We start from the raw sequence: 27,322 nt of genomic DNA, 5'->3' as shown, positions 1-27,322 counted from the left end.
TTGGTAATTTTCACATACATTAACTAAGGATAGGATTTATATTAAGTTTGTATATTAGCCAATTGTTTGTATATTAGCCAATTGTTGCATTATTTAGAAACTGTACGCAGTATAAAAGTCAACAGATAATGGTTTATTAACAATTTATAATCAATTCAGGAGCTATCAATTTTCCATATATAACTTGGAACTCATTTTCTATTTCAGCCATTTAATAGTGTCCAATATTTGGTGACTTTAAACATGAAGTATTTATTTTCCATATCTCTTTTGCTCCCAACCAGAAATTTTACAAGAGCAAGTTTACCATAGTTCTCTGAAAATTAAAAAAGAAGAAGAAATTATCCAGAAGAATAAACATTTCTAAAAATAGAGATTCAAAAGTTCTAAAGTGTGGGTACTTGATTCAGGGCCAGCTGTCTCCCTGCTGTAAATGTAGGGACTGCAGTCCAGTTACAGCAGGATGGATTTAGGCCCTCACTGTCTTTTTTTTCTTTACAAATCAGTTTTATTACTTCTGGGAGGCCACCAGGCAAAATCCATTTGCAAACAATTGGTGAGTCAAGAGATTGTGACCAAGAAATTATCAGAGCTGTGAGATGTCATCACAGTGAAACCCAAACATATGAAAATTGCCTGGTTTCATGCCTTGCAATAAACTGGAATCACAGGTCAAGTGTGCTGAAAGGTTTTTGAACCAAGGGTCAGTTTTATATTTTTACTCTGAAATAATGCAGTTGTGTGGCTAAGCAATCACATGAGAGTTGGAATGGCTATACTGTAACATGCTGATTTTGTGTGAGTGATACTTCATCCCTGTCTTTGGCCTGTGGGAAAGATATGGGCCTTATTACTACCAAAAGCCAAGGGAGTTCTTTAGTTCAGGTGGTGAAGGACTCTGTTTTAGCAGCTGAATGATCAAGGTTCTAGCCCCAGCCCCTGTTCTTGTGCTTTATGCAATAATTGTCTATTGTGCACAACACATGCATTCATTAATATTTCACACAGCTCCAGAAGTAAGCTTACTATCAAACGGTTAGAAAGAAATCTCTATCTAATACTCATCATCCTCTTCATAATCTTCCCCTGCGGTTGCAGCTTCCAGAGCTGCAAGAGCTTCTGCCACATCTGCATCCTCCTCTTCTTCCTCTTCAATTTTTCCATTAATGTCTTTATGGTTAGTGTGTTTCACCTCTTCTTCTTTTATGAGGCCCTTGGATGCAATACCATCAGGCATGTCCTCTTTGACATGTACATTTATACACTCAGTTTTAAGCACTTTGTCCAATGAATCATAGTTTTCCTTCATGTGCAAAGGCAGGCTTGGGCCAGGATCCTCACCCTTGTTTATCACTATAGACTCTGCATTTTGGTCTGAATGTGTGTAATTGTCTGAAAAACTATCTTTTTCAAGAGCATTATAGTTTATGGTTTGGTGGTGATCAGTGTCTGGTAATTGGATGGCATCATTTTGTGTGTCCAGTATTGCACTTTCAGTGAGTGAGTTGTTTTCTCCTGTGGATGGTGAGTACTCATCTAGAGAACTTTCAGCCTCTTCTGAATCTGGCTTCTTGTGACTGCCTGTTTCTGGGTCACGTTCTTTGCCAGATTCACTTGGTTGAGAGAGTCCATTGGTGTAGAGGTCTCCTGTCCTGTTGGCTAAAGAACTTGCTGACTGGCTGTTGTTTTCATGTGTGGAGGTTTCTTTGACTTGGTTTATGTTGGGGTTAGGAATGGGATACGTACTACTACAGGAATTGACACCATTGTGAGCATTGTCAGACTTTTCAACACAGTTTCCTATCCCTTCCTCATGAAGAGCAGTTCTTCCATGGTTCCAGAAAGCCTCTTTTGTGTTATTGATCCTGTTTTTGTTTTCCGTCCTCTTTAACACCTCGTTTTGTAGTTCATTTTTATGCACGAGAGTTCCACTGTTTTGATTGCCTTTGGATATATTGCTGTCTTGCTTGTCTGGTTTGTAACTGTTTATTTCATTGGTGTGCCTTGGGGATTGTACCTCTTCCGGATCAAAGATGTAGCTGGGGAAAGGAGAATTTTACCAATTAATATTTTGTTTGAAACTGAAAACTGATTACACCCAACTTAGACATGTTGAGATTAAACAACTAATGCAGCTGTGTCTGACCTAGAGCATTGTGTACTAAACGTGGAATGCACATACTTAGTTGTGGTCATTTTCTCAGGAAAATGAATGTTACAGGACAGTTTGGCTCCAGCTCAAAGGCTCCCCAAGGGGATTGAGAGTCTGTGGAGTGCTTCATTGGTTATGTCACAGGACAAGAAGCCCTTCCACCTTAAACAACATAGTTGTTCCCAACCTTTATCTCCTTTGGAAGCTTAATGGACATCCTGCATGTGTTCCCAGTGATCATGCCCTGACTTAGCTGCCCATCATCTTTCCTTTCCTCTGGGTATTTTCTCTCTCTCATCTCCCTTCTGTTACTCCTCTGTTCTTATTTTTTTTCTATTCATTTTTGTGTTCCCCTGCACGTTTTCCATTTCTGATATTTTTATTATTTTGACACATGTATTGATTATTCTGCATGCTACCCCTCCCTTTTTTAGTCTGGTAGTTTCACTTGCCTTCCTCGTTCACCATGGTGAGGGAAAGGCATCCACATAGGGCTTAGTGGAGCATGGAGAAGCTTGGACTGACAGGCTGTGTAACTTGAAAGTCCTTTACAATGTGACCTATCCCCAAAAGTTTTCATAGTAAAGTCTACAATGCAAGATGCAGGGGTGGTAGATGGGAGACTTTGCTATGTGCAGATACACCACACATTATCAGTGTTTAGGATATGGTGGATCTTGCAGCTTCCCAGTGAAATAGTCTAGCTTTTTGCCACACAAGTGGGGAAGTGCAACTGTGAGAATTTGCCTCCATTGTCACACTGCTCCTGTGGGATAGCAGCTAAGGAGATGAAATTCAACTACAATAAATCAACATGAAGTTTACAATAAATCAGCATGTCTGGGCTTACAAAATGCCTTAATTGATATAAACTGTAAACTCGTGGATTATTTGCAACCTGGTAAAATCCTTAACCTGAAGGAGGAATTCAGGTGAGAATGGATTTATTTTAAATTAGCTTTTTATTTTATTCTGATTCCAAGTACCATTTGTTCTGCTGTACCTTTGTATCATTTTACAGCACCTGCACCCCATCTGGATTCCTTGTTGTTAACATCTGAAAAGAGAGAGAGAGAGAAGGCAAGGGAAAAGAAAAGTGAGGGAATGAATTATTTCCTGCAAATATTGAATGAATAGTTGCACTGAAAATGAGCCTCCTGTTTTGAAAGGTTCTGTGGGTTGGAATGAGATTCCCTTTGCTTAGCCTGGGGAATATCATAGGGTTAGTAATGCCTCTTAAACAGAATGAACTTTTTCAGTGTTACTTTAAATTCTTGACTTGTATTTTGACTAGAAATAAACTGTTGTATGTAGCTTTTTTGTGTGCATCACGTCTAATAACAGAGCTTCTCCTTTTGCAAAATGCTTTCAGATCCCACTGACAACCCCCCATTATTATGAAGAGAAGAGAAACAGCATGTTGATTTTGTCCTAATAGTAATGTTATGTTCACATATATGCTGAAAGCCAAAACCCAGATCTGAATACCCAAGAACTTTGGGGAAATTTGAAATTCAATTTTATGGCTTGGGTCCATCTGTACGTGTCGATGGAGCCATGGCCCTTTGTAGCCATGCAGCAATAATGGAATTTCTACCCATTACTAGTCAGGATGCCCATTTCCTCTTGATACTTGAGCCTGACAGAATCTGTTACTCCTTTGCCTAGCAATAGCAGATGAATTTCCCATTAGGAGAGAAAGTAGTGGCACTGGATTAGGGTACTTTCCTGTGCCACTGATTTAATTATTTTACAAAAATCCTGTTTATCTTGAATAGAAGTTCTGCAATTCCACTTGGCAGAAATTCAGACTAAAACAGAAGCATCAAAAAACTACTCCTTTCTCTAGTCTTGTTTCCTCTGGTGCTAGTGCTAAAACAGGCACAAGATCTGCCTGCTGATCACTCTTCTTTGCTCACTTTGACTTTATAGTCATCTATCACTCAGGGATGAGAAATGGTGGATGCTCTAACCTGCAAAGTCAAATATATTGAACTTGGTGAAGATACTTCTGTCACCATGCTCAGGGTGTCCTACTTTGTGAATAGGACAGTTAGCATCAGTCTGACCTCATCCACCTACTCTCTGATCTATTTGTGACCAAGATCTGACAGCCCCTGAATGATATGAGAACCTGACCTGGTTCCAAGTTGCAATTTCAGAAAAACCTCCTCTGTTGCAGGGGTTGTGTTGATGTTCTAGAGGGACAACATAGGCATCAGGTATTGAAATTGTGCCACAATTTACCACTTGCAGGCCATTTTGTCCAATTCAAAACTTGGAATTTGATCAAGAGGAATTTCTGGTGGCCAGGCCTGCCCATTTACATTAAGGATTATATAGTGTTTTCTGACCTCTGTGCCTGTACCACGGATGCACACTTAAAATCTCTAGGTCTCCTCCATCCTCTGTTCACACCTCCACCGCTTTGGTCTACTGTATCAATAGATTTCACTTTAAAATGGCAACCAGGATTACTGAGTATCCCCAAGTGTGTGGCCATCAACCTTCTAGCAAAGATGCTGCACTTCATTCCATCTGTACTATTCCCACTGCCTGGAAGACTGCTTCGCTCTTTCTGGAAAGCGTCTGCCACTACTAGAGGTTAGGACAAACATTGTATCAGACTGGGGACCTCAGTCCTCCTCCCAACTCTGGAGGATATTTCTCATCCCTTCCTTCTTCCACTTATCACCTGCAGACTAATAGGGGCACAGAGAGAGTCAATTAACTTTTGGAGAAATCTCCTCAGTGTGTTCTGAGTTACTGGAGGATAACCATGCAATGCATGCCTTGACCCAGCAGCCCATTATGTGCAAACTATAGCTCTTTCCTCTACTTCCATCCAGACTTACCCATATGTTTCTCACTACTGATCAGTGGATTTTCCTTCCTCCTATGTTGGAAGCATGAGAAACCACTTGCAGTCTCCCAAAGAAGCCTTTAAGCACCATATGGACCAATAATGGTGGGCTGGTCCCAATATGCCTGTCGGGGACAAGGTGTCGCGCTCTGTCCAAAATCTTAAACTGAGCCGTACATCTGCCGAACTGGATTATTGATACTTGGGCCTCTGGATTATTGATACTTGGGCCTCTTTCAAGATTATAAAATGGGTAAACCAAGTGGCTTTCTGATTATAGCTGCCCGGGTCCTTGAAGAGCCATCCTGTCTTTCAGATCTCATTTTTAAAATCCTGTACAAAGAATCCATACCCAAATGGCTCCAATCTGGCACCACCATTCATAACAGTTCATTGATAAGTGAGGTACTTGTTCTACCAAATCCTTGGCTTTTGGCAACTTAGGGGGAGACTTTAGGACCTGGTTGACTTAGGCTACGTCTAGACTGCAGCGCTTTTCCGGGATACCAGACATATCCCGGAAAAGCAATGCCCCATCCAAGGAACGCATCTGCTTTTCAGATTTTTTTTTTTTTTTTTTTGAAAAGCGGACACACTTTTTCACTGTACCTGTATACCTCGTTCTACGGCGCATAAGGGATGTGTCAAAAGAGCAGGTTTTTCCAAAACTTGGTGCTGTGTAGATGCGCCAATTTTTGGAAAAGATTCTTTCAACAGAAAAGCAGAAAAAGACTTGCCTTTTGTAGTCTAGACATAGCCATAGAAGGCTAGGGTGAGGACAAGTGGTGTGGGAACTGGTAAAGAATATGCATGCCTTGTACCAGTTGTGAGAACTCTATAGGAAAAACCCAGAGAAACTAGGCCCATAGGAGGTGCCCTGTCAGAAATCAAGGCCTGCTGCAGATTCAGCATCTGGACAGCCTAAGGAGCACAATTGGCCACTAGTAAGTGCAGGGTGGTCTACACTGCCCTGCTGGTAGTGAGGATAAGCAGAACCACTCTTATGCCTAGTAGCAGCAATTCAATGGCTGCTCAAAGTATTTGCCCACACCCTGCTCATCCCTTGAACCCAGCCCACCCCAGCCTTGCTTCACTGCAGTAATTCCATTCTGACTTTATCTCAAATTCCTGACTTCATAATTTGGTTCTGGTTATGATCTTGGCTCCTATTCCTGGCTATTGACTCAGGCTCCAGCCTCTAGGAAAGACTGCACTTGTTCCAGCTATTAACAGTAGAAGCTTCTAGTGAAGAGTAAAAATGCTGTAAATCACATAAGGACTACTGCCTATAGGAAATTTAGTTGTAATTGTGGCATGTGATTTCTATGCTACTGTTGTATACTTCAGTAATTTCTCTGTGACATTTATCATCAAGATGAGATCATTTTAAAGCCTTATCATTCTGCTGTTCCATTCATCATCATGATAATTAATACTGTTGAAATGCTTTATATCCAATTATAATATTTAACAATGTCCTGGATGCGAACTAATTGAATGGATGGTAATGTCTATTTTATCTGTAACTAGCACATTTACCCAGCATTGCTTGGGTTCTTGAGGGGCTCGGGGTGTGTGGCAGGTGAAGGAATCAGGGTTGGGGGATGAGGAGGGGCTCTGGGCAGGGGACTGTATTTGTACAGAGGTGGGCAGGGAGGCCAAGGCCTTCTCTCTGAGATTATACCAAGGCTGTTGCCCTTACTGTTCTTGTCAGGGAGTGAGAGCAAAGTGCACAGCTCAGCTGTTCCTTGCACTCCCCAGCCAGAGTGAGGAATGCAACAAGCTCTGCATGTCCTGTCTCTTCCGGACAAAGGGGAACAGCCAGCAATGTCCCAGTATGAATCTGGTGGGGGGGGGGGGGAGCTTCAGCCTCCCTCACTTCCATAAAGGGCAACTGGGGGGTAAGAGGCTCAGGGCTGAGGCAGTCCCAAAGGAGAGGCCTGTCCCCAGTCAGCCCCCTTCCAAATGCTTGGTGTTTCTGTATGGTTTTATGAGACGCTATCCCATTCCAGGCACAACCCATTGTCTTGGCACAGCCAAACCCTTACCTGGCTTTAATTTAGGATACTGAATTTGGTGGTCCTGACTCTTACCCTGTAGGAGGAGTTCTCAAACAGAGTAACTCTCTCAAATATATAGTAGAATTAGATGATAAACTCTTTGCAAAATCATTCTTTTAAAAAAGCTCAATTTGATGCTTGATCTTTAGACTAATATAGTGTGTGTATGTGTGTTTGTGTGTGTATATATATTAGCATTAGTTATTTTAGTGTATTTAGTGCTTGTGAAAGGTTTGCCATTATCCATGGAGCTTGTAGTTTCTTCTTCATAGAACAGGTACAGGTCAGTTAGTGGCAGTACAAACTACCTTTCATTATCTCGGGTTTGCAGCACAAAACCTGAGCAAGGGGCCACATATCGGTAAGAGTACAGTAATTTTTACCCCACACTTTTAGACATTGACATCAGCAGGACAGATCACATTTTCAATTGCAATGAATAGGTGCAACTCCATTTGGCCCTATATGTTTAATTCCAGACTGTTCAGAACATTCATGTCATATTTTTCTTTGATTCTCCCTCCCTTCCTCCATACCTTTTGCATTCTTTTCTTTTGGATTCATTTGAATTCCAGTGTCAGCAGGGCTAAAAGCAAAAGTGTCAATAGGATTTTATATTTGCATTGTGGTGGCAGCTTAATTTTATTTTTCACATCAATTTTTTTCATTTCAAAACTATTATTTGAATGAAAATATCTTTTTAACATAAATGAAAATTTGCACTGAGATTTTTATTTTGATCTAAATATTGTCCTATTTTAATGGAAAATTGAAAACTTGAAAATGGAGAGAGTTGTGGGGTTTTTTTTAAAGTTTTTTTTTTTTAATTCTTCCTCTATTCTTTCACCCCTTTTATCACTGAGGAAAAAAATGGAGAGAAGGGGGAAAACCTGAAATCCATTTTTGTTTGTTCTTTTTGTCAAAAAATGCAAAACATTTTAAAATAAACATTTTTTTCATTTTAAATGTTTAGTGAAAATATTTATCCTCTGACCATGTCCAATATTCCCCCAGCTGCTAGCAAAGCCTAGGACTTATGGGAGATGCTGATTTACTTAGAGAACCATGGTAGTACAGGCAGTCCCCGGGTTACGTACAAGATAGGGACTGTAGGTTTGTTCTTAAGTTGAATCTGTATGTAAGTCGGAACTGGCGTCCAGATTCAGCCGCTGCTGAAACTGACTGCCAGTTCTGACTTGCATACAGATTCAACTTAAGAACCCCAAGCGTCCCCAAGTCAGCTGCTGCTGAAACTGATCAGCGCTGATTCCAGGAAGCCTGGGGCAGAGCAACTCTGCCTTGGGCTTCCTGTAGTCAGCGCTGGTCAGTTTCAGCAGCGGCTGACTTGGACGCCTAGGGCAGAGCAGCTGGGGTGCTGCTGGGTTGCTCCAGTAGCACCGCTCCTCGGCGCTGCAGGACCAATCCAGCAGCACCCCAGCTGCTCTGCCCCAGGGTCCGGCAACAAAAGCCTGGTCTGCTGGGGGGAGGGGGGGACACACTAGCTGCACCCCCCCCCCAGCAGACCAGGGACACAGGGAGCAAAGCCGCAGAGGCACGGGACCGTGCCGCGGCTGGGGCTTGGCTCCCGGTGCCCCTGGTCTGCTGGAGACAGTCTCCAGCAGACCAGGGGCACCGCGAGCAGCTTTTCTCGCCCTGGAGGTCGAGGTGGCGGATCGCTGCCTGTGAGCTCCGGGGCGAGAGAGCCCCGTTCATAAGTGTGGATCCGACATAAGTTGGATCTGCGTAAGTCGGGGACTGCCTGTATAGAGAATAGAAAGCATGGCTGGAAATCATGAGTTCTGACCCCTGCTCTGCCAGCAAATGTGCTGTGTAAACTTGGGCAAGTCACTTAAACTATCTTTTTAAAACCTGAGTGTGATGGAGTCCTTTCTGAGTTACCTCTGAGCCTGCTTAAACTCTTTGATTCCCTGAGCCAGAACTTTTGATGAGTCATCAGAAGCAACTACCTGTTAGGCTGCATGCCATGTACCCGCTCTACTCATTTTTCCAGCACGCCTGCTAAAGGAAGCAGTCTTTCTAGTCTGCTCAGCTTCAGTACCTGGTTCTAGTAAAAAAAACAACAGCAAATGATCTGGTAGCACTTTATCGATTAACAAAACATGTAGATGGTATCATGAGCTTTGGTGGGCACAGCCCACTTCTACAGATGACCGGAGTTCTGACAGTTTGCCTTTGCTCCTACTCCAGCCATCCTTTGCTTCCATTCCTGCTCCATCCTGTGCCTGTTTCTACTCTATGGTTGTCTACCATTGGTGGTTACATGTCACATTTAAGTACCTAAATAGAAGGGATAGCGCAGGTTGGCTTTAGTGGCATTTGTTCATGCTCAGTTCTTCTGAAAATCAAGCCAATTTTTGCTTCTGTTACATACATTTGGGAGCCATATTTTAATCACTCACTTGAAAATGTTGACCTTTACCTTCCCTGTCTTAATCTGAGAACTGGGGATAATGCCTACCTCAGAGGTGATTATGATTAATCAATGTTTTTTACAGTGCTTAAAAAAACCCTAGAAGTTGCTACATACGTGCAGTATTATTGCTATTCTTTAGTTCATAATGTGTGTGGGAATGTGTATGCAAAGTGCTAAACTAGAAAACCATTTCTCCTTTTATGCTAAAAAGAACTGGATTTGAATCTGTTTCAATCTGTGGTGTTACTAATTTGGCTTCTGCTCTTCTGAGGCTATGTCTACACTACCCCTCTCTTGTGGAAACATATGCAAATGAGGCTGTGAGAAATATCGCTGTGCCTCATTTGCCTAATTAAGGAGGAAAAATGTGGAAGAATGATTCTTGTGCAAGAAGGGTTTTTTGCACAAAAATGGAGCCTCATTAATTATGCAAATGAGGCATGGCGATATTCCACACTTAGCCTCATTTGCATATGTTTTTCCGCAAGAGAGGGGCAGTGTATACATAGCCTGAGAGAGAAGAGGCCAAATTTTCAATTTGTTTCTCTGAAGTAACTTCATTGACTTAAACAGAGTTATTGTCACCAGAGGAAGAGTTGAGCCCTCTTTTGCTTAAATATCTTCTGCTGCTAGTCCCACTACAGTTTAGGACACATCTAGCTTTTTGTGTTAAGAAAAAGAGAAACTTTTTTCCTTTCAATATAAACAGTGGCTAAGAGAAAAAACACCCCAACTATTGTAATTCCGGTGTTAAATATAAACTACTAACATATAAAAGGGAAGGTTTTAAAAAGTTGACAAGATAAGGAAACGTTCTGTGCTTGTTTCATTTAAATTAAGATAGTTAAAAGCAGCATTTTTTTCTGCACAGTAAAGTTTCAAGGCTGTATTAAGTCAATTTTTAGTTATAAATTTTGAAAAAACAACCATACTACTTTTTCAGGGATGCAGATACCTTAGGAGGAATAGAGGTGAGTTTATAGCTCTAAGATTATATGCTATTGAATTTTGACAAGAGATCAAAATGGATGATTTGTTTGATGACAGAGAGGAAAATCTAACATTAGGGAAGAGATTTAGGAACACTGAGGTTGGGGTTTTTTCCCCCGGAAGATATGGGAACATTGCCATTGTACACAGTCAGAGAAGTGCCACCATATATTTATGGTGATTGAGAGAATAGTGTCAGCTTGAATTCAGGGGAAACAGAAGGAATGCTTTTCCCTTTGATAAATAGACACTAGAAAAGCGGGAAAATTCCCCTTTTAAGTGTTTACTAGTAGCATTCTGCAATCTGGCCATGCAGGTGAAGAGAATGGAATGAGGCCTTTCTTGAAATATGTATTTAAGAAGGGAGAGGAACGTATCATAACTTCTGTAATTGTAACTTCTGTAAACGAAACGTGCAGTGCAAGGCAGAGTATAAAAAACCTCCACTTTGCTTGAACAAAAGGGAGAAACGTAATACTTCTGACTTTTGTATTGTGTAATAACATAGGTTGTATTGTGTATTTAGACTGTGACATGTAGTATGGATAAACAAAAAGTACAAGTGAGAAGACGTCATGCATAGGGAAGGGCAAATTATTTCAGTGCAACAAAACCCAACCAGCACTATCTCCCAAAACAATGATTGTAGCAAATTAAAAACTGTACTATTGTTTTAAGTGGCTGATCCTTTCTTAGTTGTTTTAATGTACTGTTTCTGTTCCTTTCCTGGTGTTGGGGCCAGGAATAAAAAACAAATGCCAGGAGAGACATTCTAATGGTATTTTTGACTCAGCCCAGACTACTGAGGACTAGAAATCAGACTGAGAGAGTTTTTGCAAGATTATACAGTCTGATTTTTAGGCCAAAGTTTTGGATAAGATCTGAACTTCTTCTAAACTAAACCAAACCACTGGGTTACCAAGTAATCAGGCATTTACCTATATATTGGCTACTTCAGTAAGCCATTGGGCCAATTTCCCCCTCTCCCCTTCTAATGCACTGTGTAATGCCAGCTGACCCTGGTCTTCTGCAGGCAGAATCAAACCTGGGATCCTCTGGAACTTAGTGCATGAGCTAAAAGCCATCTGGTGCTCAGCTAAGGCTATAGAACAGACTCCCTTTACATGGAAGAGTATACCAGTAGGTGTGTGAGTTATAACTTCAGTGCACATCTGGGTTAAGATGATACAGAGGTAACCAATGAAAAACCCTGCTGATTTCTGCTTCCTGCTGTATTAGCCCACAGTCTCTTCACTACCCCAGACTCCTGCCAGCCAGTGATTAAAAGCACCAGTTTGAATTCCCTAACTGGTTCCTGTTCCACCTACAAAACACACAACTCCTCCCTGCTTAGGGTTATGAGAGAGGAAGTCCAGCAGCCTAATCCTCACTGCCAAGATAAACCCAGCCATATTTCATAATTTCTATTACAATCTCAGGCCTCATCAGACACCCTCAAAACACCTGACCTTTTCAGAAGCAAGTGTGGGATGAGGATAGATTATTTGAGCAGACGAATGGGAAGGAAAGAGAAGAAACAAAATAGATTTTGGGCAGTAACGATATCCTCATGGGCTTTTTATGGTATGAACTCCGGTTCGCATGATGTGCTGCATAGGTATCAGAATCTCATTTAAGAATTTCAAAGGTAACTTGTGAATATGCATGTGAGTACACATGTATGAGGTCTGAGAGAGTAGCAGGGCTGTCCGTGGTGGGGAGTGAGGTAATGCAGAAGATTAGTGATGAGTGAAGACAAAGAAATGAGTGATAAGGAAGATGGGAAAAATCAGTGGTGAGAAAAGAATGGAAAGATTATGGAATAGCAGGTACAGCTGGGAAGAGGAGAGAAGAAACACAGGAATAGAAAGGTTGGAGACTATTAATCTTAAGCAGAGAAACACCAGCATATAGTAAAAGGAGGGAGGAAATGTAATGAAAATAAGGAAAAGGGAAATAGAAAAAGAAAAATGAGACACAAATTTAGAATTCCAATCCAGCAAAAACTTAAGCAGTATCTGTCATTTGGGCAACAAATATGCTTAAACGTGGTTTGCTGGATTGCTCCCTGTTTACTCTACAGGTTGAAGTTAAAATGAGAGCGAAATTAAAACTATGTAGATTCTTTAAATTTTAAAATGATTCAGAATTCTTTGGTAGCAGCATTCTTTTGATTTATAACCCAAACTATGCATAGTTTGGTATGGAAGCATCAGTAGGAAATCCCTAGTTAAATTTGCATTAAGATTTGTCTCTCTACTTCCTACTTTAAGAACGGAACTAAGTCTTGAAATTTACCACAATAGCGCATCAGAGGAAAATTAATGTTCCATGTAACTACCTTCTTTAAGAAAAGCAATTACTAGCTAGCTTGAGCAGGAGAGAGACTTCTAAATGATCCCTTACTGAATTTGATCCTGATGTGTCTCATATTTCTCTGGCTCTCTGTAACCACACAAACACAATCGTCCCAAATTCCACCTTCCTTTCAGCACACCCACACTCTGTCTCATAGTATAACGTGAGAAGTCACTTTTATGCATGATATTTAAACACACATGGTTGAATTGGCACCTCACAATCGGTCCCCAGTAGGAGGAAACATGTAGTTACACCATTCCAACAGCAGAATAAAGGCCACGCTGTAACTCTGAAGGTCACAATTCAGTCCTTGCTTCTGCCACTTTTTCGTAAGGAAAGTAAGTGCAGCAGCAGCATTTTTCCTGCTTTACCAAAAACCAAACCTCTGTCCGCTGCATGAGGAGCATCTCTTGGCAGTGTCTCTTCTCCATGCTGCTGCCCTTGAAATGCTTATTCTACTTTGCTGACTTGCACAGGAGCATTAATGGGGTCAGGTGCCCCAAAGAACTGGTTCCCTAATTTTCCACTTTTAATTTTGCTTTGCATGGAAATACTGCCAGAGTTGCCTGGATCCCCCAGCTTCTCATGTTTTATGCTCTCACCCTGGCCTGACTCCCTAACTTATCAGCTGTCCTCCTTCTCAAATCTCTCTCCCCTACTGACTATGGAAAGGCAGGAAGAAAAGTTGCTTATCAGGGAGCCCTGGTCCCTAATCCATAAGCCTTCTTCCTCCATTGTTCCACTAAGATGGAGTGTACATCAGTGCAAGGTCAGAATCTCAAGCCTGACTTTGCAGTAAATTCCATCCTGTGTTTGCTTTTTCCCAACCTTAAGTATGACCTGAGATTTTTTTTCATATATGAACTTCACCACTGCAAGGCTGTGTCTAGACTGGCATGATTTTGCAGTCAAAAGTTTTTCCGTTAAAAGTATTTCCACAAAAGCGCGTCTAGATTGGCACAGATGCTTTTGCGCAAAAAGTGCTTTTGAGCAAAAGCATCCATGGTCAGTCTAAATGCGATTTTGCGCAAGAAAGCCCCGATCGCCATTTTAGCCATCGGGGCTTTTTTGTGCAAAACAGTTCTTCCCTGTCTACACTGGCCCTCTTCCGCAAGTATTCTTGCGCAAGAGCAAGTATTCTTGCACAAGAGGGCTTTTTCCTGAGTGGGAGCGTGAAAGTATTTGCGCAAGAAGCACTGATTTTGTACATTACAAAGTCAGTGCTCTTGCGCAAATTCAAGCGGCCAGTGTAGACAGCTGGCAAGCTTTTGCGCAAAATCTTGCCAGTCTAGATGCCCCCGTTGTGTTTGGCTACAATGGGTGCTGTTTAGGGATGTTAGATGGCAGGTAATTTAATAGTCGTGTAACTGCACAAAATACTGTCAGTTACATGACTATTTGATAGTCCCCGGGGGTGGAGCCAACAGCCAGCGCACTCCCAACCCCACTCCCAGGGAGCGCCCTGCCACTCCCCAGCACTGTGTGGGCTGGCAGGCGGGAGCTGGTTCATGAGGGGAGCCAGTTTAAAAACCAGCTCCCTGCTCAGACTGTCTGCTTGCTTCCCCGTGCTGCTGCCTCTGATAGGCAGCAGCACAGGGTGGCAACAGCCCCTGTCCACAGGAGTCTGAGTTCTGTGTGGACAGAGGCTGCCGTGGGGCGGGGAGGGGGAGGCTGATGCGAAGCACCCTCTGTCCATGGCAGCCTGTGCTGGCTGTGGGCGAGGCTGTTCTGGCAGGAGCCCCTGTCTGCAGGGACCCCCAGCTTCCCACAGACAGAAGTTACAGGAGGCCTCGGTGGGAGGCGTAGCAATCTTCTTGAAACACTTTTTTGAAGCAATTTTTATAATCTAAATATCTCAGAAGCCCATTTGACAATATTTTCTATAATGTTTTCCATAAAAAAAATTGAAAATCCCTAAAATAAAAAATCTCGTTTGAACATTTCAAAATGAAAACGATTTCATAACGTATGTGTGCTTGTAAAATAGTTATTTGTTATTCAACCAGCTCTTATTATGGTGTTTTAGTGGTAAAGTATATTGGAGGTTGGCGCGTATGTAAATATTTTCTTAAGTAGTGATTCTGGTTTTAAAAATATTTCATTAGCAGATAATGCATTTGCGCAACACTAACTCTCAACAGATTTTTGTATGGGTTTTGTGTATGTGTATTGTTAATGGTACATTATGCCCATCTGTCTTACCTCTGTGACCTGCTCTCTTTCTGAGTTTTGCTAGCCCTCCCAGCTATGCTCAAAAGCTCTTCCAAAATTGATTTGCCAAGTCTACAACTCAGGCTGGCTGACAAATGAGAATTCTATTGGCCTCATTCCACACTGGAACAGAAGCCAAACCTTTGAGAACATTTTTTCAAAACAAGAACAAGCCGACTGTTTGGAGGCACTCAGGAGTATGGGGGAGACCCAGGTTTAAGTCCCTGCTCTGAATCAGGGAGATTGATTCTATGCCTTTCTGGCTCTTCTGTTTGGAGCTGTTCCATTTGAGATAAATAAAATAACCACTGGACCAGAGAGAGAGAGATTGATTTGGTAGCTGGTTCTCCATGGTGCCGTCTGTTCCCTCCGCTGCCCTGCTGCCTCTATCCGAGGCAGCAGCAGAGGGGAGTGGGAAGGGGGAGGCTGCCGTAAAACAGCCTCTGCCTACAGCGGGCCCTGGCTCACCCTGGACAGAGGCTGCTCTGCATCCTGTAGAGCAGCCTCTGTCTGTGGCGAGCCTGGGCCCACCGCAGGCAGAGGCTGTTTTGTGGCAGCAGTCCCTATCTGCGGGGTGGGGTTGGTGCTGGAGTTCCCTGCAGAGAGGGGTTGCTGCTGGAGGAGCCTCTGTCTGCAGTGAGCCTGAGTCCTCTACAGGCAGAGCAGTGCTGTCTGTGGTGAGCTCGGACCCCTCTCGACAGGGGCTGCTAACACAAAACAGCCTCTGCTCGTGGCAGACCCAGGCTCGCTGTGGACAGAGGTTGTTCCAGCAGCAGTCCCTGTCCACGGAGAGCTTACCCACGGACAGTGGCTGCTGCTACCCCATGCTGCTGCCTCTATATCGGAGGCAGCAGTGCGGGGTGGCAGGCAGCTGGTCTGCGTGGGGAGCTGGTTTTTTAAATTGGCTCCCCTTGCAGACTGGCTCCCACCTCATACAGAGGCAGTAGCACAGGGCTGCAGGGAGGGAGCCAGTCTGCATGGGGAGCTAGTTTTTAAACCAGCTCCCCATACAGACCGGCTCTCACCTTCCACCCTGCACTGCTGCCTCTGATACAGAGGCAGCACTGTGGGATGGCAGGGATTCCCTGGGAGTGAGGCCAGGACCGCACTGGCTGCTGGCTTTGCCCCTGGGAGCTATTGAATAGTTGTGTAACTGATAATATTTTGTGTGGTTACACAACTATTAATTTACCCACTATCTAACATCCTAACATAAACATTTGGACATAGAAATTGTTTTGTTGTCACAAATAGGACTATTACTTCAGCAAGGGAATAAAGGAAAAGCAGCAGAACCCTTAAGCAACTCAGTTGCTGTTGGTGTACAAATATTCAGAGTAAAAATTGTTACTCAAAATTAAGATATGATAGAGGTCTATAAAATCATGAGTGGTTTGGAGAAAGTGAATAAGGAAAAGTTATTCACTTGTTCCTATAATATAAGAAGTAGGGGCCACCAAATGAAACTAATGGGCAGCAGGTTTAAAACAAATAAAAGGAACTACTTCTTCACACAGCGCATAGTCAATCTGTGGAACTCCTTGCCTGAGGAGGTTGTGAAGGGTAGGACTATAACAGGATTAAAAAGAGAACAAGATAACCTCCATGAATGTAAGTCCATTAATGGCTATTAGCCAGTATGGGTAAGGAATGGTGTTCCTAGCCTCTGTTTGTCAGAGGGTGGAGATGGATGGCAGGAGAGAGATCGCTTGATCATTACCTGTTCAATTCACTCTCTCTGGGACACCTGGCATTGACCACTGTCGGCAGACAGGGTACTGGGCTGGATGGACCTTTGGTCTGACCCAGTATGGCCATTCTTATGTTCTTAGTATTTAAAAATAAATTATTCCCCAAATTACAGCATACTTACCAAATAGCCAATGGGAGTTGACCGATCATGATTTTAACATCTGGCTGTGTGGTAACACCTGAAAATATATGTATGTGTGTGTTTGTTCAAGAAATCTGCCAAAATAATAATAATAATAATACCACCACCACCGGGCTTTTCATGCCAGGACCTCAATATGCTGTGCAAACATTAATTATTACAATTTACTTGCAAATTACTTCGAACTATTAAATGCTACAAAAAGGATTTACTTCTGGCATATCCACAATGGTCAATAACGGAGGAGTGTGGTCTTTCGGTCAAAGGATGTGTCTAGCATGTATCGTGGTCAGGTACATGCTTCAGTTTGGAGTATATTTCTGAATAATAAGAAAATGCATCCTTATGAGGTGGAGCCCAACTCCTGACTGGTGAAAACCTGCGCTAATTGGCAAGATGCCTGGAGCAGATGCTGTACCTGCTAGCATCCCTCCTTCCACTCATTATGCTCAACAGGGCAAGATTTGGTGTGAACTGTATTTGTCCAAAAATACGTACTAATTGGTGTCTGTATATGCAGTAATAATATTAAGAATTTTTAGCAAATGTAGTTTGCCAGATTGTGTACATTTTTGGTGGTGACCTTACTACATGAGAGGCAGCCCCCTTTTTTCCCTTCTCCCCCTTTCCTTTCTCTGTTAATGATTTTATCTGGTCATCATGATATCTTGTGCTCTTTAGTAACCCACACACATTCTGGGTGTGGGGTGTAGTTGTACTGTTGCACCTTGTGGCAGTAAGATCACTTACAGAGAGAATGAATCTGCTCTACAGTCTGAGCTGAAAACCCACAGGGTTTTAGCTCCTGTGGCAGAGGCTCATGCATTAAGCTCTAGATGTCCCAGGTTCGATTCCGCCTGCTTGTGTTACAGTTGCATCTTCTTTGTCTACCTTTCCCCTCTTGTTGAAGACTCCCTGACCAGCAGCTACAAATGAGCAAAGCTCTTCCATTGGAAGCAAAGTTTAAATGTTCCCACCCAGCACTGACAGACACTTCCTGGCACATGACAATGTTTGTTTAATGCTGTTTCACAGGTGACTTGACACCAGTGTGGTGTAGCTCATGCTGACTCACAGTGATGGTTTCTGCAGTAGGCATATATGGTTGCCTAGCTAAGCTTCTCATAAGACAGGTAATAATCATTCCTGGTTATTTTAAGCCCTGCTGGCTCCGTAACCTCATAACTTTGTGTGTAAAATCCCTCCTGTTCTCTCTTGGTGCCGTGTTAGATCTTCTCTCCCCAGTGGAAGCTTTTCCAGCCCTTGAGCATCATCAGTGGTGGTATGTTAGCTATTTTTTCTCCAGGAAGAAGGGAAGGTATTTTCCAGCCAGGTATTTTATTTTGCTTCCTTCATAAGGAGGCCCCCTTAAAAGCTGTTCTGCGTACCTGAGAGTGTTGTGCTCCTGCAATGCTGCTCCTGCTTTCCAGCTTTCTCTCTTAACCTGGCCAGCATTCCTTCCCTTTATAAAACAGGCTCTAGCAGGGTTGCCAGATGGTTGAAACAAAAATACCTAATACCCCGTCCCCCCCCTCAAAAAAAACCCACAGGGAAAAAATTCTGTTGAATAAAAAAAAAAAGGGGGGGGGGGCGAGACCAAAGTTGTTGAGCAAAATAAAAAAAAGGACTCCAAGACTTAAGTAATAATAATAATTAATAATAATAACAAAAATAAAACAGCATGTCCCCTTTAAGAGTGAGTGCAGGGATAGAAACAGGGGAGCGGTTGAGCACTAAGACCTAGGGGAGTCATTGCTTCCCCTTGATCTTTTTGCCGGCAGCCATTTTGTGACGGCAGCCTTGCGGAAACAGGTAAGCATGGGGTTAGGGAGCTGGAGTTGTTGGCTGCTGGGGAGTTTGGGGGTGGGGGAAAGCCGGGTGCTGAGTGTTTGTAGGGTTGCTAGGTGCCTGGCATTTTCGCCTCCTGGCCAGGGAAGAAAAATCAGAAAATACTGGACATCTTAGGTGTCCGGCATTTTCTGAATTTTTTTTTTACCAGACAGGAGGTGAAAATATCAGACTGTCCGGGTGAATACCGGACACCTGGCAACCCTAGGCTCTAATGTCCAAGGCTGCATGTGTGAGTTACTGCTGAGTACTTAGGGCCTGGGCCTGCTTGGTGCTGAATGCCTTCTGTGAGGTACTGAGCTCCCTTGGGTCTCACTGAGGTTGATGAGAATTGTGGGTGCTCTGTGCCAGGCAGAAGATGTTCACTGCCTTTGCAGGACAGGCCCTTAATGACTAACATGTTTGCTTACAGTCTTTGTGCTGTTATCTAGTATCCAAGTTACTGCTCTGAGATATCTCCACTTTGAAAAGAGCTGTGTAACATGGTGTGTAATACTCAAACACTTAAATTAAATTAATGGAGATTGTCTATCTCCTAGAACTGGAAGGGACCTTGAAAGGTCATGGAGTCCAGTCCCCTGCCTTCACAGCAGGACCAAGTACGGTCCCTGATAAATTTTTGCCCCAAATCCCTAAATGGCCTCCGCAAGGATTGAACACAACCCTGGGTTTAGCAGGCCAATGCTCAAACCACTGAGCTATCCCTCCCTCAGTAGCTTTTCTATTCCTCTTCATGTCTGTCTTTGTCTCAATGTTTCTCTAGCAAACACTCATACTCTTGTGTTGTGTGTGTCACAAAAATCTTTGTTTTTTTTTATATGGCATTTGTCTCTTTTCCAATTCCATGGAGGAAGTTAGAGGGACTACAGACTTGTAAGGCGCTAATTAGTAAAAGCATATGGTGGGTCTTAATCACACTGATCAGTAAAACATAGTGAGGCATAATTCTGTCCTTTACATTATTATACCTTTAAAACAGAGAAGAATGTGTCCTGTCTGAGATCCCTGTTCTACCACCCAAAATAGTAAGTCAAAGAAAATCATCTCACCCCACAATTTACCATGTAAAATTAAAATATCATTTTCATTTTAGATTATTAAAAGGAAGTATGGGGCAAAGGGTAAATCCCTTGCAATCATTAGCTAGTGTGCAGATGGGACAAACAAATACCAGTTGCATAAAAATAACTCACTTCCTCTTCAGAAGCCTTTCCTGGATTTACTTTAATTTCTCATGATTGCTGAAGTTCATTTGTCCTAGGTTGTAAGTGACCACTTGTATTAATTACTTGTATTTGGTAGTGTCTAGGTGTCAGGGCCCCTTTGAGCTAAGCGCCACATACTTCTCTAAAATGCAGACCCTTTCTTAAAGAGTTTTACAGCTTAACCATATGACCAGAGGCACTAGATAGTTCCAGCCAACAGCTGAGGGGAAAGACAAGCTAAGAGCATGCGAATCATATTTGATTCAGAGAGTAACAGTCACATCATGTCCACTGCTTCCCCATTTTAATATCCTTTGTTCCCTTGGTTATTGTTTCTAATACTGCATAACACTGTAATATCACTACTTTGTCAATTATTACTTAAGTGTGCAGAAGATGGACAGTTGGTCATTCTAGCCAAGGGTGATCACATTGCTGGGATTCTGTACCACTAAGTGACATCACTGGAATGCACAGACAAAGCCAGCTCAGAGCTGAATTGGCAGCTGAGTCTGGTGTGCCAGCATATCCTGTTTGGCCAGCATTACTAGTGTCTGACCTCATCCACCAATCCATTGCTGCAGTATTAATTTAGGTCAGCTTGCTCACAGTAATTATAATAATAAAGAATAGGTATGTCAGATTCTGAATGTGTGTTCCCGTGCTACATATGTCAGTGGGCATGTTTCTGTACCATTTGGTACACTTTGTCTGGCCTTGTGTTCTTAGCATGAGTTCTTACAAACACGCTTATTGGCATAATATGTAGTGGGAAGAGAGGTGGAAATACATTCAGCTGCAAATGGGATTAATTTTATTTTAACATTGTTCCAACATAATATGAATTATATTGTAATATGCTGCTCAATCTATTTTAAAATATTCTGTAAGTATGAGGCTCTTGTGGGAGAAAGTGTTACTCACCAAATTCTGGGCTTAGAATGGGAAGTTCAATCTAGAAATAGTCTTTTAAAACTGATTATTTTTAGGACACTATTTAAAAGGCTTTAATGTGGCCTGCTCAGATGAATGCCATATAGTAGGCTGTAGAATGACTCGAATGTATTGATGGCAGCTTGATTAAGGTTCCAGGATAAGCTGTCTACATCGGTAACATCCACTGACAGCCACCATGGGCCCTGGAGCAAGGTGTGGGGGCTAGCTCCACATCCTGGAAGGCGTGGGGCTGAGGGCAGAAGGGGTGGGGTTGAGGGCAGTCAGCCCCATAGTGTAGCCCAGACTGCAGCACACACGCCTCCATGCCCCAGCCCTCAGACACTCGTGGAGCGCCCGGCGTGGCATGCTGGCAGCAATTCAGAAGGACCTGGGCCAGTGTTCCCTCTAAGATTTTCCATTCGTGAGCAGAGTGAGTTTTGCCTTGTGCACCAATATTGATGTTGTGTGTGCTTCTTTGGATGTGTGCCACCCTGGCACCCACAAGTTACTAACAAAATTTGTATATAAATTTAAATTATGTAAGAAAAATACTAAAACAAGGGATAATTAACAAGGTTCTATGATTCTAAGGTGCATGACTCTGCACCTACCCACCCTGAAAACCACCCAGCTTGGCACCTAGCCTTGCTCCCACCGTTACTGCATCCGTGGGTTCCCCAACCCCTACACTCGCAACCTGTGCACCCTTTACCACTAACCCTGCATTATGTCCCCTTCGTCCCTAACTTCTGCACAGTGCCCCTTTCATCCCAGCCCCTGCACTTATCTCCCAGCTGTGCCTCCAACCCCCACCCTGTGCTTCCAGCATGTCCTGCCATGATGCCCCCTGCCCAGTATCCTCCACCCCCTTTGCCCAGCAATACCCATGCCCAGGTGTCCTTTGCTGTCTGGCTATGGCACCCTGGGGATGAGCCCAGTTTGCCCAGCCCTAGGGCCGGCCCTGCGACAGGGCAGCTGATCACCATGTGACTCTGGCCCAAGCTCTTGCTGCCACTCCCCACATGGCAGCTCCGGCCGTGGCTGCTGAAGCTGCTGCTGCCACCTGCTACATGTCAGTCCCGGCAGCCAGAGCCACCCACCACGTAGCCTGCCCTGGCCACAGTTCCAGCCCTGGGGTGCAGGCGCGCACCTTAAAGGGAATCATGGCCTGGGCTAATGGTGAGTCTCATCCTCCAGGGTAGTGGAGACTCAGTGTATTATAGATACACAGTGTTACTGAAACTTGTGGAGGGAATAGCAGGACTTGCTTACTCGTTTGCCCAGCACCCATTGCAAGCCAATTCAGCATTTTGCTGAAGTGAAGAAGTGAAGTGACAAGTCCTTGGGTTGTGAGGAGAAGCTTGGAAATGTAAACGAAACCAAGACAGTGGTCGGGCTAAAGCCCAGGTTCTTAAGATTCTGAGTTTAGATGTTCTTCAGTAAAAGCAGAATGTTCTGCATTCATAGGATCTGATTATCTGCTTCGTAACTTAGGAAACACAATTAGCTGCAGTCCTGACTGGGGAATTCAAAGGACCATTGCTATTTTGCTTCAGGGATTTTTAAAGGAAATATTAGAAAAATGTCTTGTAGTGAACTTGTTCGACACAGTGTATGGATATGCTTGGAAGGAGGCATGCTTTGGGAATTAATATGTACCAGACATACTTAAGTTTTAATGTTTTATTTTAAAACATGTGCCTGCTTAATATGGAGTTACAGTCAAAATATTGTGATGTAAAATGGCAATGCTGTTCCTTGTGTATATGGCCTTTCATGACAATCTTTAAACTGTTTTTGTGTCCTAATAGTCTACATTTGGCTTTCAGGACCTTCCTCTTGTATTCCCTTTATATTTGAAGTACCATTCTGGACCTAGTAGATCTCACTAGAGGTTTTGGTAGATGTTTTGTGAAATCTGCCACCTATTTGCTGTTATGGCAAGTCATGTAATGTCTGTTGTAGTCACCACCTACCCAGCTATCTCTCCATGTGTCCTTCAGTCATGACACTGATTTAATCAACTGGAGAATCAAGACAGCCTTTTCTGAAGTTGGCATATCGTAGAGTGCCCTTTTACAATGTCTCCATAAATAATTAGGTTTCCCCCCATTTAGCAGCTCTGGCTGAAAGATGCTGAGGGATATGTGTTTCTTGCTCTGGGCGCATACAAGTGGCCACAAGGCAAACAGTCATGCATTTAGCCCTCTAGGACTCACCCAACTCCCTTTGATGTAAACAGAGGACTTTCCATTGAGGTCATTGAAAATTGGTGCAGGGCTACAGTGCACTGAACTCCATAGTCCCTACCCTGACTAATCTATGGCTATTTCTCTAGTTCCTTTGGATACACTGAGGTTTTTTAATGTAATTACTTTGCTATGCTTTCTTCTACTAGTTCTTATTTGAGCATCCCACTCTTCTTCGCACCAGACTCCCATGCTGTTCAGACTTCCGTGTATTTGCTCTGTCTGATGCCTATCTCAGCGTGAGAGCTTAGATCAGTGGTTCTTGATGTTTTGAGACTCAGGACCCATTTGTAAACATTTATGGCCTATTATGACCCAGTAAATGGTGTGGGGGTAGAGGCCCTGGCATGGTTTCAGCCAGATCCTGCCTTCCCAACAGGCTGGGGCCTGCTTGGCACTAACCTCCCGCAGCTCCTTTTTGGCGGGACTGTTTGAGCTTGGCTGTCTGCTCTAGGGTCGCCTGAGTGGACCAAGTGTGAGTGGAGTTATGACCTGACTCATGGAGTTGCAATGGCACTCGGACTTGTACAACTTGGACTCCTGTTGTCACAATGGCTGGGCCACTCCTGAATGGCGCTGGGATCCCCAAAGGTGTCAGTGCCTGGAGCAGAAATGCAAGCCTTATGGGACAGGAGCTGCCACAAAAACCTTTGAAACAATCTGTCCCAGTTTTGGATCCCGACTCATGGGTTGAGAAACCCTGCTTTAGTTTATTAAGGATAAGATCTAAATCCAAGGCCACATCTGCACTTGCTGGAGGATCGATGCTCTAGCGATCGATTATCTGAGGTTTGATTTAGCACGTCTACTAAAGTAGCTGTGATGAGGAGTAAGGAAGTTGATGGGATTGTTTCTCCCATCAACCTCACACTATGGGACTGTCCTAGAAAACTGATGCAAGTTATGTTGACTACAGCTATGAAATTCACATAGTTGGAGTTGCCTATCTTGCATTGATTTTTCTCCGCCAGTGTAGACCTGGCCTTGGTAGCTTTCTCAAAAATACTTCTGGTTCCAAATAGAGCAACAGCTAAACAGGGGAGACGTGATGGTTTTGTGGCTTAGAAGACAGTGCAAAGAGGAAGGGTTTAAATGTATTTGGTTCTGTGGAATTTTTTTGGCTCAAGAAGAGCCTGTACAGAAGGGATGGAACTAAATTGTTGTATGAAATATGGACATGATTTTAGTGGATAATTTGAATGCTGAAGAAAGCCAACAGGTGCTAAGAAGCACTCAGGTCAGACAAAGACGTCTATTAGGGATGGCAATAGAACAAAGGTGTCTCTGTATCCAGTAAAGGATAGGACAGAAATTACAGCTAAACTATAGAAAGGACAGGTTGAGATCAGAGAAGTACATTCCAGAAAAATAACAGGGTATCAGATTAAAGAGTTGAATTAAAATAGGCACACAGCCAGAAATTAAAACTAGAACTGGCTAGAAATGAATGTGAGAAGCCTACATTTAAAAAATAGGTGAACTAAAATGCCTGATAATAAAAAGGGATCTTGATAAAGTAGGTATTTCTGAAATATGATAGGATGACAGTAGTAGTGGGCTAGTCAACAGAAAATCATGCTACCTTGTTACAAACTGGTTGTTATAGCGCAGCTTTCTTATTGCTTCCTCCGACGCATCAGGTGCTGGCCACTGTCAGAGACACTGTCTGATGCCAATTTCTATGCTTTCTTTACTATCAGCAGTGCATAGTTTATCCAGAAAAATGAGGACAAGCTTGATTTCTGACTTTGGTATCAGCAGCTAATTCTGCTCTTATTTACATATTTGCGACCTCCCCAAAATTAGATGAGGATTGGTAAAATGCAAGTAAGGGCAGAATGTATACTACAAAATATTTATTACTGCAGGTACCTCATGTTATGCTACCTTCTGAGCCAGAACAACAAGGAGGTTTTACTTGCATAGGTCCTCAAACTCCTACTTTAGACTTGACCAAAGCCTACAAGCTTGCTGATGGTGGAATCACTTTCTCATCTTGGGATGTTTGTTTTTGTTTTTTTCCTTTTTGGCTTTTCTAGAGGAATTTTTCTAGAGTCAGTTTTATAAATTATAGAATCATAGAATACTAGGACTGGAAGGGACCTCGACAGGTCATCGAGTCCAGTCCCCTGTCCTCATGGCAGGACCAAGAACTGACTAGACCATTCCTGATGAACATTTATCTAACCTACTCTTAAATATCTCCAGAGATGGAGATTCCACAACCTCCATGGGCAATTTATTCCAGTGTTTGACTACCCGGACAGTTAGGAACTTTTTCCTAATTTCTAACCTAAACCTCCCGTGCTGCAGTTTAAGCCCATTGCTTCTTGTTCTATCCTCAGAGGCCAAGATGAACAAGTTTTCTCCCTCCTCCTCATGACACCCTTTTAGATATCTGAAAACTGCTATTATGTCCCCCCTCAATCTTCTCTTTTCTAAACTAAACAAACCCAATTCTTTCAGCCTTCCTACATAGGTCATGTTCTCTAGACCTTTAATCATTCTTGTTGCTCTTCTCTGGACCCTCTCCAATTTCTCCACATCTTTCTTGAAATGCAGTGCCCAGAACTGGACACAATACTCCAACTGAGGCCTAACCAGCGCAGGGTAGAGCGGAAGAATGACTTATTGTGTCTTGCTCACAACACACCGGTTAATGCATCCCAGAATCATGTTTGCTTTTTTTGCAACAGCATCACACTGCTGACTCATATTTAGCTTGTGGTCCACTATAACCCTAGATTCCTTTCTGCCATACTTCTTCCTAGACAGTCGCTTCCCATTCTGTATGTGTGAAACTGATTGTTCCTTCCTGAGTGGAGCACTTTGCATTTGTCTTTATTAAACTTCATCCTGCTTACCTCAGACAATTTCTCCAATTTGTCCAGATCGTTTTGAATTATGACCCTATCCTCCAGAGCGGTCACAACCCCTCCCAGCTTGGTATCATCTGCAAACTTAATAAGTGTATTTTCTATGCCAATATCTAAACTGTTGATGAAGATATTGAACAGAGCTGGTCCCAAAACAGACCCCTGTGGAACCCCACTTGTTATACCTTTCCAGCAGGATTGTGAACCATTAATAACTACTCTCTGAGTACGGTTATCCAGCCAGTTATGCCCCCACCTTATAGTAGCCCCATCTAAGTTTTGTTTGCCTAGTTTATTGATAAGAAGATGATGCGAGACTGTATCAAATGCCTTACTAAAGTCTAGGTATACCATATCCACTGTTTCTCCCTTATCCACAAGACTCGTTATCCAATCAAAGAAAGCTATCAGATTGGTTTGACATGATTTGTTCTTTACAAATCCATGCTGGCTGTTCCCTATCACCTTACTACCTTCCAAGTGTAGATGATTTCCTTAATTACTTAATTATCTTAATTAACTTCTGTGCCAGGAAAGATAATGTAAACTAACTGGTCTGTAGTTTCCTGGGTTGTTCTTCTTTCCCTTTTTATAGATGGGCACTATATTTGCCCTTTTCCAGTCTTCTGGACTCTCTCCTGTCTCCCATGATTTTCCAAAGATGATAGCTAGAGCCTCAGATACCTCCTTTATCAGCTCCTTGAGTATTCTAGGATGCATTTCATCAGGCCCTGGTGACTTGCAGGCATCTAACTTTTCTAGGTGATTTTTAACTTATTCTTTTTTTTAAATTTTATCTTCTAAACCTACCCCCTTCCCACTAGCATTCAATGTTCATTGTAGTGAAGGATGGTACTCAGAGTACTATAGAAGTGAGAAGACTAGGAAGTTATTTTCTTAATTGCTAGAGGGGTAAAAACTGTGAGGAAAAAGGGTTTGGGACAGATTGGTAATTAGCACTGTCTAGCAAACGTGAATGATGTTTCATGAAAAGTTTTGATTCTTTTGGCATTTAATTTCATGCTGTATTAGAATAAAAACTAGAATTTTTGCAGGTTAGAGAGAGATCCCACAATAATCAGTAGCCTGAATGCTAGGTGTTCGAGTCCCTGATTCAAAGCAAGAACTAGAGTCTCTTACGTACCAGGGGACTATCCAGTTGCTATTCTGAGGTGATAGATCTTTTTTCCCTGTAGACCCGAGAAACCACCTCAGTGAAAAAGGCCACTTTTATCAAAACATT

General features: G+C 42.8%; 1 protein-coding gene across 6 annotated transcripts in view; it reads right to left on the bottom strand.

Annotated features, from left to right (window-relative positions):
* Positions 1 to 112: 112 nt before the first annotated feature.
* PGCKA1 (PDCD10 and GCKIII kinases associated 1) overlaps positions 113 to 27,322 on the bottom strand; it is a 63,355-nt gene continuing 36,145 nt past the window's right edge. For 2 of the 6 annotated variants that reach the window (XM_075930594.2, XM_075930598.2), the window contains 4 exons: positions 16,945 to 17,002; positions 9,043 to 9,140; positions 3,156 to 3,209; positions 113 to 2,039 (listed from right to left, as the gene is read on the bottom strand). In XM_075930594.2, the coding sequence (XP_075786709.2) occupies positions 1,055 to 2,039; positions 3,156 to 3,187 (1,017 nt within the window). In that variant the 5' untranslated portion in view covers positions 3,188 to 3,209; positions 9,043 to 9,140; positions 16,945 to 17,002 and the 3' untranslated portion in view covers positions 113 to 1,054. The remainder of the gene's footprint in view (positions 2,040 to 3,155; positions 3,210 to 9,042; positions 9,141 to 16,944; positions 17,003 to 27,322) is intronic. The other 4 variants (XM_075930593.2, XM_075930597.2, XM_075930596.2 and 1 more) reach the window with 2 other exon arrangements.

This window comes from Pelodiscus sinensis, chromosome 4 (assembly GCF_052426305.1).
Source record: "Pelodiscus sinensis isolate ZL-2025 chromosome 4, ASM5242630v1, whole genome shotgun sequence".
NCBI lineage: Eukaryota > Metazoa > Chordata > Testudines > Trionychidae > Pelodiscus > Pelodiscus sinensis.
This window is presented reverse-complemented; position numbering and strand designations above follow the sequence as displayed.